General features: G+C 37.6%; 1 protein-coding gene across 2 annotated transcripts in view; it reads right to left on the bottom strand.

The window, feature by feature from the left end:
* Positions 1–18,483, bottom strand: part of LOC124614288 (ankyrin repeat domain-containing protein 13D) — a 142,419-nt gene that overhangs the window by 88,214 nt on the left and 35,722 nt on the right. For both annotated transcript variants that reach the window (XM_047142931.1, XM_047142932.1), the window contains exons 3-4: positions 10,167–10,291; positions 2,261–2,306 (exon numbers count right to left, since the gene is read on the bottom strand). In XM_047142931.1, coding sequence (XP_046998887.1) covers positions 2,261–2,306; positions 10,167–10,291 — 171 coding nt within the window. The remainder of the gene's footprint in view (positions 1–2,260; positions 2,307–10,166; positions 10,292–18,483) is intronic.

Below are 18,483 nucleotides of genomic sequence, written 5' to 3'. Positions count from 1 at the left end.
GAGAAGTTGCTGTCCACGCATCAGCACGGCTTTAGAAAGCATCGCTCCTGCGAAACGCTACTTGCCCTTTTTTCACATGACATCTTACGAGCCATGGATGAAGGGTATCAGACGGATGCCATATTCCTTGACTTCCAGAAAGCGTTTGACTCGGTGCGCCACTACAGACTCCTAACTAAGGTACGAGCATATGGGATTGGTTCCCAAGTACGTGAGTGGCTCGAAGACTTCTTAAGTAATAGAAACCAGTACGTTGTCCTTGATGATGAGTGTTCATCGGAGGTGAGGGTATCATCCGGAGTGCCCCCGGGAAGTGTGGTAGGTCCGCTGTTGTTTTCTATCTACATAAATGATCTTTTGGATAGGGTGGATAGCAATGTGTGGCTGTTTGCTGATGATGCTGTGGTGTACGGGAAGGTGTCATCGTTGAGTGACTGTAGGAGGATACAAGATGACTTGGACAGGATTTGTGATTGGTGTAAAGAATGGCAGCTAACTGTAAATATAGATAAATGTAAACTAATGCAGATGAATAGGAAGAAGAATCCTGTAATGTTTGAATACTCCATTAGTAGTGTAGCACTTGACACAGTCATGTCGATTAAATATTTGGGAGTAACATTGCAGAGCGATATGAAGTGGGACAAGCATGCAATGGCAGTTGTGGGGAAGGCGGATAGTCGTCTTCAGTTCATTGGTAGAATTTTGGGAAGATGTGGTACATCTGTAAAGGAGACCGCTTATAAAACACTAATACGACCTATTCTTGAGGACTGCTCGAACGTTTGGGATCCCTATCAGGTCGGATAGAGGGAGGACATAGAAGCAATTCAGAGGCAGGCTGCTAGGTTTGTTACTGGTAGGTTTGATCATCACACGAGTGTTACGGAAATGCTTCAGGAACTCGGGTGGGAGTCTCTAGAGGAAAGGAGGCGTTCTTTTCGTGAATCGCTACTGAGGAAATTTAGAGAACCAGCATTTGAGGCTGACTGCAGTACAATTTTACTGGCACCAACTTACATTCTGCGGAAAGACCACAAAGATAAGAGAGATTAGGGCTCGTACAGAGGCATATAGGCAGTCATTTTTCCCTCGTTCTGTTTGGGAGTGGAACATGGAGAGAAGATACTAGTTGTGGTACGAGGTGCCCTCCGCCACGCACCATATGGTGGATTGCGGAATATGTATGTAGATGTAGATGTAGATCCTGATATATCTGTTAATATTCTATCAAAACTTTTCAGGTGGTATGCTGGTTTCTACACAACTCAGCGCAATGTCTGATATCTTCATCGCTCATTGCCCTTTCTCTGAAAACCAATCAAAACACTCTTCAAAATTAGACTAAAGTCAAATAAATAATTTTGAGCTTTTAAAACCAGGGGCCTTTAATGTGAAAACTGTGATGACACTGTTCCATAGAAGATGATTACCATTGTAACCACAGTCTGCTGTGGCTCCTATCCCCATCAGTCACACCTACTCTCCACCACCCACTTAAGCAGGAAATTACCATCAACAAAAAAACTAACTTCAAACTGGCCAGTGTTACTAACAATTTTTTTTAACCAGCACAGACATTCAATTTGTATCTCTTGTCTCTCTAAGCAACTTCTGAGTATGTTCTGTAACACACAGGTCAGCTTCTCAGAGGTTCAAATAATTTCTTAAAATAAAGATTCAATTTAACCAACAACAAGCAATTACTAACTAAACCACTTAAGGAGCATGCAAATACATATGATAAACACAAATTAAGTGTAAGTTTGAAGGAAGAACAAAATAATTGGTTTTTAAGTGCAACAAAAGTACTGGCTTTAATTCATGAGTACACCACTTACTGCAGAACAGCTAAATCAACCCCACAAACAATGTCAAATGCATCGTACGAAAAAGGTTTCATGGCCAGTATTTACATTCATAGTGATTTGTGTTTTATGGGCATTATGCCATGCATGAAGGCTAGTTTCACTGCCTAACATCACTGCCTAACATTCCATCCCATAATGTTGCAGGCATCCTCAGAGGCTATACAGATACCTTCATAGCCACTGAGAATGGCTTGTACATTAGGAGATGAAATGTTAAGCAATGTAACATACCTTACACCATGGCCTACTGCCCTTAAAACAGAAACACCACATGTTGGATAGGATTTACTAACAGTGCTGAAGAACTAAAGACCAAGTCAAGTAGCCCAGGTGAAGGAACAATCTTTAAGAACATTTAAATAAAAGTGGAAAATAAGAGTTTTACTTACCCCAGCTAGTGAATTCCCATTTCATTTCAACATAGAAGTCAGGCGCCTAGAAAAAACAAAGAAATTGTAATAAGTTCCATACAAATAAATAAATAAAAAATAAACTTTACAGAAAAACAGGAAAAAACATACGATATCATTAAGACCAGAGCAATTTTTGTAATTCAGTTCTTGCATAAAAAGACCTATTTCGAGGGAAAGTGTGATGATGGGAAGAAAGGGAAAATGTAACAGCCTGAGGAAAGGGAAATGGAGAAGATAGTTTTGTTTATGAGATATCTCCTGCACATATATATAGACAGGTTATAAAAGTAGAACTACAATATATCTGCTTTGGAGCAGGGAAGTCTATGACAAGAACAAGTATTGACAAATTTACAGAATAGCTCCACGCAAATAAAGATAATTGCACTTTTCAGCATGTGGGAGGACGTGTTCCATTTACAAGAAGTAAATTACTCATGGATACGCACATCAAAATTTGGCATAAACGATGATGTGAATAATAGCGTTAAATTGGCAGTTTTCATGAAATGTCACAAAATTTGCCTTTTTTCCCACCTCTTGTAAAATTGCCATAAATCTGGAGGCAGCACTTTACGAATATTGTTAACTAATAGCAGGTGCAGATCCAAGCCTGAGGGGCAGGGTCATGATAACCCCCTCTCCTCCTGCCTTCACCACGAAGATTTTACTGAAAGCATTTATATTATTGCATGTAACAATTTTGAAATTTTGTACTAACTTTTGGAGGATACTGTAAAATTAGAACCAAATGTCTCAACAGCAACAAGAAATTCTATAATATTACTAGCCACGTTCAACACAGGATCTTTATCAGCTGCTTGCCTGAGGACTTTCCCAAATGCATGGGCTGCCAGCCTGACTCCCTGTAGAGAACTTTGTTAGAAAATGGCAACAATTCACAAGATGACCATATCTGCTGCCACGACACATCTTACATGTTTTGTAAGTCTTTGCAGCCAGCTAATGGTGAACCTTGTCAGTAGAGTTCTAGGGTAGAGTGAAGCCAGTGCACTACCCGGCAGGAGTTAATTGCAGGAGTAATTCTTGCCCGGCAGGAGTTAATTCCAATTGTGTGCTGTGGAAAGTGGTTTAGATTTCTGTTGGTAATATCATTTACTGCCGAATCTTGATTTTATGAGTTGCATGGATTGTCATTGGGAACTTGGTACAAAACTGACTGATGATTTCCTGTTCTAATTATACTGTACAAAATGTCAGAAAAGGACTATGATCAGGACAAACACTTAGTTTGGTATAATTCTTTTTTTTTATATATATACATTTAAATTCATCATTGGAAGACATTCGTCTTTTGTCATCATTGTTGTCAATGCTGCAAACAAAATCAATATAAGGCACCATGACATACATGCACTTCATGTGTATCATTTGCAAGTAATCTGCAAAATTCCCAAAATTTTCAGAGTTGTAAAAGCTTGTTGCTATTATTGTTCTTAATTCAACTGTATGGTACATGTAGCTCTAAAATTTTTGATTGAGTGCTGTTGAGATGATGTATTTCTCTCAATTGTAAACAATGTATTAAGTACTGATGTAAAGAAATGGCTGTTATAATTAAAATTCTAGATGTCAGTAGCACATTCAGAGTTGTTTTTTTTTTTTTTTGTTTTTTTTTTTGGGGGGGGGGGGGGGGGGCGTTAAGAGAGATTGTTACAATCTGTAAACCCCTTCCCCCACTACCTTATCCTGGATCTGCCCCAACAGATAATTATTTAACATTGGCATTGAATCTTGACCTCTGTTCCCAAGACCAAGCTTTTTGGATAACCTTAAAATGACCACTCCTTTCCCATGCAAAGAACTATGCCTTTGACATAGCAAACAAAAATAACCTATGCCAACGATCTCCATTCTGTTAACACTTACCATGCTAAGCCCTTAACTGCATGCCACTCCCTGTGTGCTGGCTGATTTTTTCTATTTTCAACAGACTTTCAATAGCTGTCAAGGATGTTTAGTTAGAGATACATAAAAACTACAGGTATGGTTTAAAACTTTAAGGTTTCAACTTTACAACAGTCACGTGTATGGGGCATATACTGTTTCCAAGAAGTGATGCGGATTTCTCCTTGATTTTGCGAAAATAAATTTTTGTCAAAAATTTATTTTTACTACTTTATTCAATTTAAAGAAGAAATAAATTTTGGAAAGTGATCATTTGACACTGAAAAGACATTTGTTATACCATTTGCACATAAAGCATAGCTACATACACATAGCTATTTTGCATAGTGAAACACAGTGTGATAAAGCTTGAAGCACGGGGTGACACACAAACCTACATTACACTCACTGCACTCATAAGAAGTATCTTTCCTCCCAGCTTTCCCAGTAGTGTTCTTTTGTTTTCCACTACACACTACACAATGTCTTTGTGCTTTCTTCTTCCCTTCTGCCATTTCCACACGGTTCGGAAAATGTTTCTGTGACAATCGAGCAATCGTTGCAGATCCATGAGAATCCTCAATTCTCTCTCCTCTCTGTACCACTAACGCAGTGCCAACCTCCTGTATAAACTTAGGAGTGCTCAGTTTCTTCTCATTGATGCAATTGTGCAAAATACAACCATTGGAAACTGCCATAATTATACAGTGGAAGGCAAGCTTTCTCCACCACTTCACTGTTTTGTGATCAAGTGCTCCATATGAAAGACGCTGATCAAAAAGGTCTACACCAGCTTTATGTTTGTTGTAATCCAGCACTGCCACTGGTTTCAACTTCTCATTGCCTTCTCTTGTAGCAACAGGCAACATTGAGGATGTGTGCCTGGTACTTATGATCCACAAATCCCTCTTGTCTTTCCATTGCAATGCTAGCACATCGTTCTTGCGGCGAAATAATTGTTCACACTTTCTGAGTTTACCCTCTTTGAGAGCCTTGGGCAATCCTTTTCTGTTTGGCATTACAGTCCCTACAAGACCAGTGTTGGCTCTAGCCAGTTCTTTGGCTAGCTGAACACTGGTGTAAAATCTGTCAACATATACAGTGCGGCCCTTACCTTGGAGTGAGCCGAGCAATCGCTTTACCACTGCAGAAGCAGTGTTGTCCAGTTTATTGTCCTTTCCGTGGTAAACTTCAAAGTTGTATATGTACCCAGATTTGGATTCTGCAAGAATGTATAGCTTCATGCCATATTTGCTTGGCTTATTAGCCATATAAACTCTGAAACCTACATGCCCTCTGAAAGGACACATACCTTCATCAATGGTTAGCGCTTCACCTGGCTGATAACTTTCTTTGAAATTCCTTACCAAATCATCCAGATGAGGCCTGACCTTATGAAGGGCATCAAAGTCTACTTCACCTTTCTTTTTTTGCTTTGAATTGTCATTTATGTGGAACATAGACAAAATATTTAGAAATCTGTCCCTTGGCATAATATTGGGGCAAAAATTGCAGCTAACCACTGGATCATTACACCAGTGACTGGCCATACTTGGCCTGTCACTGATTGACATGTGGAGAATAATAGCCAGAAACGTCTTTGTTTCAGCAATTGTTAGCGTCCTCCACTGCTTGAATCTAGAATTGGGCCCTAATTTGTTTTGTGCTCTCATTGTGGCCAGCTTCTGTCTAGCATATAGGTTTGTTTGTTCATAATTGAAATAACCCTGTCATTTATAAAATGAGAAAAAAAAATCTAAATATTCACTAGACTGACCGAGTCCTACATTATTTAGCACACCATGAGACCCTGTAAATAACAAAATGTTTGGTGTTTGATCCACTATAGTCCAGTCATCCTGTGAAATGTCACTCAATCTTGGCCTCTTTTGATGATGAGTGGGGGGGAACACAGGCAGAGGCTCATCTTCATCTGATGACAAATCTGTGTCTGAAATAATACAGAATGTAACAGAACAAATCGCAACATGAACTGTCTTGTTCTGCATCGATTTAGTAAGATGTTAGACTTACCTGGACTATCGTTATTTTCCGGCATTTCGTAATCACTATCACTATCGAAATCTGAAAAATCATCATCAGTAGGTTCAGCAAGTACTTCTTCAATCATTTTGCGAAGTTTTGCATCCTCATCACTCACCATTGTGAATAAAAAGAAGATAAACAAGCTAAAACCAAAATACTAGCGCCAAAATCAACGGTAAACAATCGACAGGACACCACAGAACACGTAACATACGCGTGAAAAACACACGTGAATTCGTTCGGAAATATATACGAATATATCGCATTACCTCACTAGGTGCTGCGATCTAGCGCTAATATGATGAACTACAAGCATTACAGGATCTACAGGTTGTAGCGGGAACGCTAACAAAGCGTTTGAAACACTAAAACAATGTGGAATGCGGCGGGACGTAATATTACGGCAGCTGCATTTTCTTCATTTCCGCTCGCGACGTAATATTACGGCAGCCGCACGGTAAGTGTTAACAGTTTTATCTGGCAGAGTCACACATCCCGACACTTATGCACAACTAGTCGTATCAAAAACACAGTTTGGAGACATTTTCAATTTGGTGTCTCAGATGAATTTCATATTTTTGCAGTGTGCAAATATAAATATAAAACCATCAATACAGCACTTTATGTTTGCAGATATGTAAATAAATATAGTGTCTGCTCAGATTGCTCATCACACCTCAGGATACACGATGTCACGCAAACACAAACATGACAGAGGGAATAATTTATATCATACTGTACGAATAGTATGACAGCTTCTAATGCAACCACGTTCACTGATTTCACCAACACACAACCAAATTATTACCTTTTAACCTAACCTAGAGCCAGAACTGATCAGGTTGGCACCACAAACTTCATTTCATGAAAGTAAAAAGATCTGAGTAAACAAGTAAATAAAAATTCTCAATGTTCTGTTGTATCATCTGCAACATGTTAGTGTGACATATGATGTGATTGGTTTATATATGCTGACTTTCATGTTCATTTACGTATTTGTGACACTAGGAGAAGCATTTCACAGTTTTCACACGTATAGTTGCATCTATGAACATAAGCAGTTAAACTGATGAATCACATTAAAGAATTCTCAAAAACACATCTTTTTGGTACAACTTATAGTGCAAAAGTAGCAAGTTATGTGACATCGGCAAAGAAAACTTAACTCTATTACAAGTTTAAACAGCCTGGAGATGGACGCATTAGTGTCGGAGAAGGAATTTTTGGTGATGAGATTGGCTATCTCTCAAAGACACAAAGTGACGAATACTTCAGACTGTGGTGAAGGAAACAGTGAATCATATCAGGCTGGACCTTCAATCTAGGATGCCTGCTATTATGGTCACAGAGCCATGAAAGTCTTGTGTTCTCAGCCCTGGGTTCTTGTTTCGACAGTAGGAAGATAATCAGACTATCAGTGATGACATGTCAGACTTATCTATACCTGACATGGAAGGTCTCTGCAGTGTGAGCATTGCCAATGTTTGCTGTCAATATATAACCCAAAATTTGCTACTGTTGCACTGAAGGTAGTTTGGTTTCCATGTTCTGATACAGAATCCAAGTTGCTATTTTCAAAGTATAGCAAAGTGTTGATGGGTCAGTGGCATAATGTCTCTGACAATAACTCTGCTGTTATACCCACGCATTCTTTAGAGAAACTTTAAGCAATGTTTAACTGCAGTGTTATTTTTTTTTCTTTAAGAAATTAGATTCAATGGGTTCAATGTAAGTGTGTCTTTTTTTCCAATAATGGAAACAAAGGCGATGTGTGATACACAATGAATACAACGTAATTGAGCTATATTTTTGTCTTCATCATAACACTTCAAAAAACTTTTGAATAAGGTTAAATGTTTTGTGAAATTATTTGTACAAAAGCAAGAAATAAAACAGATTAGAGAAATGCTTTAAATATATCGGAATTATGCTCGAAATTGTGCACCGTCCATTAGTCAGAAAAGTGAGTGAACAAGACCAATGATGACAACAGCGCTTTTAAGAGAGACATTTTTTTTGTACCACACACATTCTCTTTTCTGATATTTGAAGGGTTCTCTACCGACACATTTTTGAGATAAAAAATTGTTGTAACATTTTTACATCTTCAAGCATAAATGATAAAAATATGTCAAGGCCACACAACACTAGACGGCGCAGTCTGCTTTATGCACCATACAAGTATCATCTAGTACTCTTTAAAATTCTAAATTTATAAATTAAACACTGGACATTAATTTTTCAATCTGCACCTCATTTTCTGTAAATGATTTCGATCATCATTCAAAGGAAAATCAAATGTTTCTTTGATGTAGTTTATTTCCTACTTCAGATAAATGATGTGGAAACATTTGGCATTTACAAACATGGCAAGACTTGGTTGGGAAAGTGTCAATGCCTGCAAAGAATTTTGTCATTACTCTTTCAGAGGATGCTCTTTCCCATTCTTGGTTCTTCTCACATGCTTCTCTGTCTTCAAAATATTGCTGTAACACCTTCTGTGTTTAGCAGGTGTCTTTGGTGATCAGCCATGCTTGCACATCTCTGGTGATGCTTGAGTGGCATAAGAAGATAACTGACAACTATTAGTGCTATTGCCAGCTTTCAACTGTCAAGTGCTAATGGCTGCAGGTAAAACAATAGTCATCTACAGAGCTGCAACAACAATGAGGCGTTACCATAGAAACATATACAAAATTCCTTTCCTACCACTCTTTTTTTTTATACTGAAATTTCCTGAATTCCAGTTTGACAGTTAAATGTCACACAAATTTGGGCAGTACAGTTAAATATGTGTAAAGAGAATAAACAGCCTAAAAAAGGTACATTTTGGTTTTCTTTAAAAGGATATCAACAGTTAAATTCAAAAATCACAAAATATGAGCAACTGTAATAACGGAGGTGGAAACAGGAAGAGGAGTTGTCATCATTGACACATAGTGAGGACTATAACTATAAAGACAATGTAATAGATTCAAGAAATATAGGAATGAAAAAAAAAATAAGACAGCAGAATTTGGATAATCTAGAAAAGGAGGTACAGAAAAAAACTGGTCAAATGAAAGAGAGTGCAGCAGAAAAACAGAAAGAAGGATATTGCACAGACAGAATACTAATACATGCACGACAGGGGGAGATGCTACCATCTGAGAAATGAAATGAGCTTAGTTTATTTCATTTCTTAAATGTAATGGTTTTATTGTCATTGTATGATCATAATGACTGTCCTCTCAATAAGTTTCAGAGATATGTTTATGAACATTCGATTTGCCAAGCTTTTGTGTTTCGGTTCAGAATATGTTTCTTAACCTGACAAATACCTTCTTGCAATGTAGAAAGAGGGACCAGATTAGTCAATCTTCTTTTTTACTTTGGAAATGTGGTTTGTTATGGTCTCAAGTAACAAAGGGGATATGGAAATTAAATGGCTGGATCCTTCTAAGATTGGTAAGACTAGATACGCTATGAGGGCATATGACAGACAAAATAGAATTTTTGGAACCTGAAATCTCATAATATAAATTAACTTAGAAATCCTTCTCATGGCACAAGAAGGACAGTATTTTGTAAGCATGTTGTTACTTAAAATATATGTAACAATACTTAAGATCTGTGTAAACATTCAAAATATGTAATGGTCTGGGAAGTGAGAATGAAAAGGTACAATTTTTCTGAAGGTGATCATTCTTATCGGAATGAAATGCAACAGGTATAATATGACATGCAAATACTATAGACAGACTGTGAGAGCACGACATTGTCTACATTCTTGAGGACCTTTTCACTATTGATCCATGGAATAAAAAATCTACCAACTCTAACTTGTTAAGCATAATTTGCACATTTTCAAATTTCAGTTGCATTTCATTATTACAAGCCTTGAGCAGAAGTAGGAGCTTTATATTAAATAAATGTTAATCCAACATACCTCTTTCAGTTTCTGTAGCAGTTCAGGTATACCACCAACTCGACTTGAGTATCGTTGGAAGTCTCTCCTTTCTAGGACTAACTGTAGCATCTCTGGGTCACCAGTGGCCACTGCTTCTTGGACAACTGTAAAGATGGCACATTTTTTATACAGGCAACAACCTTGGGCATTTTGTTTCTCCTTGCCATCCTTTAGACATACTGGATAACATTATAAAGTGTACTGAAAATGTTCACTCAGGAATCAAGATTTCAGTATATGATAAAAGTCATAAGAATCCTCCTCTTACAAAGTACTTGAAACCAGTAACACAAATGTCAAACATGGTGAGAATCAAATTTTTGATGAAACCACTGTGGAACAGCAATAATTAACTCTTATTGAACTGAGACTATGGCAAAATCAATCTGCAGATGGCAAATTAAAACACTGAGCTGGAGTCATGAGTAATTGAACATCACGTGATGTCCCAAAAGCAATAACAACTTACAAAAATGGTTTCAAGCTATATTCCTACCAAGAACGAAATTCCAGTGAACTGCATACAAACTGTACCTCCTATTATAATACTGCTACATGATTAAGAAGTTACGTCAAAGTAAAATTTCTCACTACCAGCCTAAGGACATCAGAGGCTACAGTCATCGACAATGTTCATGTTCAATCGTTGCAAGTATTTGATGCATTTTTGAGTTATTTATAGATTGTAAGCCATCAACACGAGCACAAGGTCAATTAAAATTTATTAACACCAGTATTTACCATATCATACTTAACTAAATGAATACATGTTAGTAACGAATTTTCATAGGGTTTTCACTGGTAATTGTAATGTAGCTTGGGGCAACGAATGGGCTTTATTTGATCAAAATCCGATCATGGAAAAAAAAACAAAGATGACATGATTTAAAAGTTTCACCAAAACTACTGTGTGTGTGTGTGTGTGTGTGTTTTTAACACGCTGATATAAAAAACCACCAGATGAATGATCATGGGATTTTTACTGGTAACTTGAGCACAGCTTGAGGCAACGTTTAGGCTTTATTTCATCAGTCAGAAAACACACACACACACAAATAAATAAATTCATAATTTAAAATGTTATCGAAAATCCGTCTGCTCAGTTTAGTAGTTCAAATGTTTACTCATTGTGGTACAGTACACCAAAGACTCAACAGATGATGCTGTTAGTTCATAGGTATTAAATACTGAACAACATTGCTTTGCATGTTTTGATAGGTCTTATTTGTATTCTTTACAGAGAAAGAGGAATTTATTTAGTTTTGCTTTGTGATCTGACTAATCACTCATTACATTTTGACCTTCTTTTGTTTACAAATCAAAATGCCTACAAACAGTCGAGGCTTTCTGAATACACCAGAATGGCTAATAGACTGAGGACTATGCAGTCTCAAGAATAGAATGAAGATCATGAGGCAAGACATGCTGCGGCTCAAAAACATCAGGTTTTAAATCATTCTTTGGAAACTCCTTCCAAAAAGGATATGTGACGTAACTCTAATCGAGAGTGTCATACGTTAACAACACAGAAGTGGAAATTTTTATGGGAACAGGCACATGTAGGCAAATCCTGCTTATTTGTAACCATACACCATTTCACTTTAAATGTGTATAATTCCCAATTAGCCTATGTTGTGAAGTGACCATGAACAAGCAGAGATGCTGCATGTTATGGTCTTGGACCTTACTGTTAGCTGCTTTTCACATGGCCAGCTGCACATAGTTCTCTCCAGTGCTATGAAGCACACAAGTTATTCGTCCATGTCCCCAATCACACTTCTCCAATCGTCAGATATAGAGAAGCTTTGTAAGTCAAAAATAAATTCCAAATGTACGAAGTCTCGACCACAGCTATCAATAAATACCTGGACAATGCCAGGTTTGTCAGCTAGTCTAGAATATGTATAACTATGTTATAAATTTTACAAAGTACATATGAAGATTAGTGAAGATCAAACATTTAACTCCTACAATTTACTTGTGAGCTCCTACACTGCTGACATACAAGTGCAATATGATGAATACAATGTTTATATATAATTTGTGTTTATTTTATCAATGTACATATCCAATTGGTCTGAAATTGGATTGATTTGTCTCACAAATTTTAATTAAATTCAGTTCCGTAGTTGAAGTGGCTTACATTTCTGGTGAAAGTTAGCAGTTAAACAAATATCATTTTAGCCAGTAGAGCTCTGGTCTTTAGTTTGATTATTCTTTTGTTTGAAATTTTCTGAGGGAACTCGTTTTCTTATGAGCAGTTTGAGGATGTGTGATTTTTTCAGTAATTTTGGAATCTAAAAGAATCAGGACAGCCTCACTAAAACATTTTAACTTTTTATTCTCGTTCGATAAAACTATCACAGATTATCTTTATTTTATCTTTATCACAATAACGAACAATTCTCCCATCAACTTATTTGCTTATTATAACAATAATAAAAAGCGTTCGGCTGCAGGAACATATCCTTCAACAACACAATGTGTTCTTCAATTAAAATCAATTTACTGCTACGTAGCAATCTAGTGTTATGTTAACAGTTATCCAAGTCAGGTGGTGATGGTGTGGGGGTGGTGGGGTGAACCCTCAGATTTGTAACTCACCCTCGGTCAGTCGGGACTGGTGATTTTGTGCACAACTGTTTCGACACAATGTCATGACAGAACTTTCCAAAATGTTTTGTGACCAGTTTCTGCCAAAACTTGATGTTTAAAAAAAGCTGCAGAAACTCATGAGCTGCTTAGAGTAAATTGGTGTTTTTCAATGCCAAGAGTTTGTACCTCAAGGACAAACAGTTAACGTAACCTACTGTGTAAATGTTCTGGACAGATTAGAGAAAAGGGTAATCTGCATCACAGCTACTTAGCTGCTGTCATGGCAATGCACCCAGCAATGTGTCTCACTGCATCTGAGAGTTCCTGGCAAAGCATAAATTGACAATGTTGCCGCAGCCATCCTACAGCACTGAACTCACTCTGGCAGACTTCTTTTTGTTCTCTAAGATCAAGAACATAATCAAAGGATCCCAGTTTGACAGCACTGAGACTATCCATGCAGCTGTGACCTCCAATTTAAAAGAGATTCTCTTCAAGGCCTTCCAGGAGGCATATCAGGCATAGGAGAGTGTGTGGAAAAAAATATGTAGATGCTTGTGGAAAGTACTTCGAAGAATATTGACCATTTGTACAGATATTGATGATAAGTTACTTTAAAAAAAAGAGAAGTATTTCATGACTTTTGAGACACACCTTGGATGTATGTGTTGCTACTTTAAACCCTGAAATTTGACATGTGAAGTTGCCCAAATCAAACACACTGATCCCAAGTATGGGCTAATTACTTGAAGAGCCGACCCTGTGGTTTGTTTCTCAAGACAGCAGTAACTTTAACTGGACACTCAAGCTGCCTCAATGTGAGGAGCAAGTCATCTAGTACAATAAGGATCCTAAGGATGAATACAACCTGCCCTTCAGCAAACCCAATTAAAATAGTGACTTAAATCACATTCCACTTTATAGTAGAAGAATGTGATGCAAACAATCAAAGGAAGAAGAATGTGTATAATGTGTGATGTGAATATTGTACATTTTGTTTGTTCCTTAGTAATGCTGTCATGAGCATTGAACTACCTTTTCATAATGGGCTGAGATTGCAGGGAACATAACAGAATCATAAATTTCATATAATGGTTGTATGAAAGAACTATTGGCAGTTTCAAATCTGATTGATGTTACCCTCTAAATGCAGTTTACTTCCGAGGTTTCAGAAGAAAATTTGGGTGATGTTGAGTTGGCAATTGTTTCTAAACGCATCTAAAATTTCATCAGAAACTCTGTGACACACTAATACACTTGTCACACAGCGTTCACTTGTAATTTTCATTCTCCTTCTTTCAATTCATTGTTTTCACGACAAACTTCTGAAAAAGATCATTCCTCCTTGTCTCATGCACATTTTTTAAGATAAATCAAAACAGGTTTAGTGTGTTGATGATTCAAAATTAAAACTATAAAAAGAAGCAGTACAAGTGAAAATATTCATAGAGGTAACTATGTAACTATCAAGTCAGTCAGCCAACTCAATGACAGTGTTGAGATTATACATGCTTTCTCATGATGGAAATTAAATATTCTAGGAGATTGTAGTATCCAAATTTTAATGTTTAAAGAAATAAGTGTTCATTTTATGTCTTGGTATTCCAGTTCCTATGGATTTATATATTCATAATCACTTTTTTTTAAGGTCATGTAGAGTTGAGCTTGAGTTGAATTTTTCAACTATGATTATAATTTGTTGGCACCAATGCAAGACTGGAAAGAACCACTTTCATTTAAAAGTATCATTCAGAATGTAGGGACAGTCAAATGAAAACCTACCATCTGTGACAATGGGACCATGGAATGGTTCCATAAAAATGCTATCTCCACCTATCACACTTCTATGGGGCAGTCCTGATGATACTCTTATCTCCGATGAACACTTGCCATCCATGATAACGAGCATACTTTCTGTAAAGCCAAACTGGGATTTCAAGGAACTCGTGACTTATTTGTTTTCAAATCAGTCAGCTGCTTCTCAGCACCAGGAATGCCTAGTTCTATGTCCTCCATACGCAAGTCTGTGTGGCAGTCAAACAATGGTATGTCCGTATGATCCACTTGCTTGAAGATTTTTTAAATGCGGAATTTAAAACTTAAGATTTCCTTTAGCTGTCTTCTATTGCCACATCACATTGGTAAATGCATGACTGAATAGAAGCCTTCAACTCGCTGTTCTTGGCATGATCTTTCGCAAAAGTATGACAGCAGAAGTTGTTATATGATTCTCTTGTAGATCTTTGTTTGGAGGCCCAAAATTCTACTATTTTTGCTTGTTGACATTTTTGCATCCGCTCCCCCTCCTGAGGACCAACAATTGGATTCCTCAGCATTTTTTTGTTAAACTTTTGAGGGTCTTTCCTGTCCTTAATCCTCTTACTCCACACATTCTTTTCCAAAGGAACATTTACAATCAGTTTAAACTTCTGAAGTAATTCCTCTATGGTCACCATTTTGGGATTAAGTTATGTCCACACATTATCTACATAATAATCTGCTCTTTCTAGCATAGAAACTCTCCTACCCTTCTTGATGGATTTATTAAGTTTAGTAGCCATTGTCACTATGTGACATCATGATCACTAATAGTAACTATGTTGATAAGATTAGGCCTGTTTGTAGCTAAAAGGTCTGAAATATTTCCACTGAGTATGGGTTGTCGTACTGCTGCGGAACATGTTCAGAATTACTTCACAAGACTCAGTCTGTGTCACATGCAATGATTCCATATACATCCTGGTCTATATGTGGTAGGTTCAAGTCACATCCAACTAACATTGCTTGACTGGGGCATTTCTGTGCTACTGAGCTATAGCTGTTATGGAGGAATCCAGAGGCAAAAAACACACAATGATTGACATGATTTCACTTAGGATGGTTACTTGCCTCCAGATAATTTCACAGTTGAGCACAATTTCGATCTCAATGGACATAATATTATTGTCAGTTGCAATGAACACTCACCCTCCTATGACGTCCAATCTGTCTTTTCGCTACATGTTCCACAGCTCGTTAAATACTTCAGGTTTCACTCAGCTCTCAGTTCTGAGCATTATTTGAGCACAACAACTCTTCCACAATTTGTGCCAAAGAAACTATATGTTAGCAAAGGTCACTACTAAATGCTGAGAAATGAAGAAACAGTTTTGGAATGTGCAAATAAATAACACATGGCAGCCTTCCAACTTTTGAAAATCAAGGGGTTTGTTACCCAATTCACTCAGTTTTGCTGGAAAATTGGTGAAAACAAATGGAAAGGGCAGATTAGTGCACATTGTTCTGAACAATAATTAAAGAAAGGATGCCAAGAGCAAATCTATTTTCTGGCTAGTGTTCAGAGAGTGAACGCTGCAGTTTCTTACAGAATGATCTCTATTATTAACTGTGAATCCCGTGAAGAAGTATACATACAGATAAAGCACAGTTAGAATTCAGAGATATTTTCACAGTGACTTGCATGGAGTCCCGAGATTCTGAGCACTGTTTCTTGAGCTAAGATGTTCACCGCCCAAAATACGATATCATAGGAGAAAACAGATTGAAAATGAGCAAAGTACATAAGCTTTTGCATTTCAGTGTCAGTGACAGCAGAGATTATTTTTACAGTGAAGATAGATGCATTTAGTCCTTGCACAAGATTCCAAATGTCATATGTTAAAAAGTTTTTTTCATCTATCCTCAGTACTACGAAACATAAGTAACAAGTTTCATTGTTATCTGTACACTATGTGATAATGAAATTACGGTTTTATGGGAGTTTGTTTCCCTCTACAATTTTTATCCCACACATTTCCCTCCAATACTAAATTCATGATTCCTCAATGTCTCAGAATATGTCCCCCCAACCAATCCGTTCTTCTAGTCAGGTTGTGCCACAAATTTCTTTGCTCCCCAATTCTGTTCAGTACTTCCTCATTAGTTACGTGATCTATACATCTAATTTTCAGTATCCTACTGAAGGACCACATTTCAAAAGCTTATGTTCTCTTCATGTTTACCATCCATGATTCACATCCATGACTACACTCCATACAAATGCTTTCAGAAAAGACCTCCTGATACTTAAATCTATACTCGATGTTAACAAATTTCTGAAGAAATGCTTTTCTTGCCATTGTCAGTCAACATTTTATATCCTCTCTATTTTGTCCATTATCAGTTAGTTTGCTAATCAAATGGCAAAAATCATCTACTACTTTGTCTCATTCCCTCGGCATCATCTGATTTAATTATTACATTTCATTATCCTTGTTTTGCTTTTGCTGGTGGCTGCCTTATATCCTCCTTTCAAGACACTGTTTATTCTGTTCAACTGCTCTTCCAAGTCCTTTGCTGTCTCAGAGAATTACAATGTCACTGGCAAACCTCAAGGTTTTTATTTCTTCTCCCTGGACTTTAATTGCTACTCATAAGTTTTCTTTGGTTTCTTTTACTGCTTGCTCAATGTACAGATTGAATAACATTGGGGATAGGCTACAACTCTGTCTCACTTCCTTCTCAACCACTGCTTCCCTTTCATGCCCCTTGACTCATTATAACAGCCGGCCGGTTTCTGTACAATGTCAAATAGCCTTTCGGGCTCTGCATTTCACCCCTAATACCCTTCGAATTTCAAAGGGAGTAATTGTAATCCACACCTTTCAAAATTACATTAATTTGTGTCGTTCCTAAAAGTCACACTTAGTGGCAAATCATTAACATGTATTAAGAAAAGCAGTGGAACTAGAATCAAAACCTGATGTACTGACAATTTTCCATAAACAATGTAAGAGCAGATATATTTCGTTTCATGCCACTGAAGGGCAACCATATGGCTCCAATTTGTTACATACGAAATGAATCAATTTGCGAGCTTTTCTCGAATTACGTTCTGACCTAAGGTATGCAGAAGTAAAGCACTGTCCACCTATCAAATGTTTTTATAGGTCAAAGACATTACAACCATCCTCAACTTATCATTTAGAACTGCAAGTGCCTCACAAAATAAAAAACTGGATTTCCTACTGACGCTCCTTCCTTGAAGTTGAACAATAAGACTAACAGAGTATTGTGTGTGATACTCTCATGTATTACAGTGCATTAGAAATAGTAGTATATGCAGGGCTCGACTCCTGCATACCTGGCCACATGTTTCCAGCACAACATGTATGCCCCTGCGAGTTGCCGGACCTTGCCCTGCAGGTACTCACCCTATGGAGATGGTTTATGCATCTCACCAGTACATAGTGTGTGCTGGTAATAAACATCCTCTTAACAGACTTCATACTAGCAGGCACCTCCAGGGACTGCTACCATCGTCCACATGCAGCACATGTGGCAACAATGGCAGCACTGCTATTAAGGACTAGCTCGCGTCTGCGAGCCATGTTTCTCAAGAGCACGTGGATATTTCTCCACCACAGTACAATAAGCTGTGGCCCAACCTCCAGCGATTGCAGCTCCACTCCAGAACACTCACGGCAGTCGCCTACAGTGCCCCATCTGTTGGAACCACAGCCAAATCGGCATCACTCCACTATGCTGTCCAGGAGACACTAGCACTCTTCCTGGGCCCCAGTGCTACAGTGTAATTAAACTATAATGATTTTTGGGCTGTGCATTCTTTGAAATTTGTTTTTGAACTTACTCCCAATCAAGGACATTCATTTCTGTTACAACTATCTTACATGGAACTTAATTTTTTTGGTGTGCAGTGGAA

Source organism: Schistocerca americana, chromosome 1, assembly GCF_021461395.2.
Source record: "Schistocerca americana isolate TAMUIC-IGC-003095 chromosome 1, iqSchAmer2.1, whole genome shotgun sequence".
In the NCBI taxonomy this organism is placed as follows: domain Eukaryota; kingdom Metazoa; phylum Arthropoda; class Insecta; order Orthoptera; family Acrididae; genus Schistocerca; species Schistocerca americana.
This window is presented reverse-complemented; position numbering and strand designations above follow the sequence as displayed.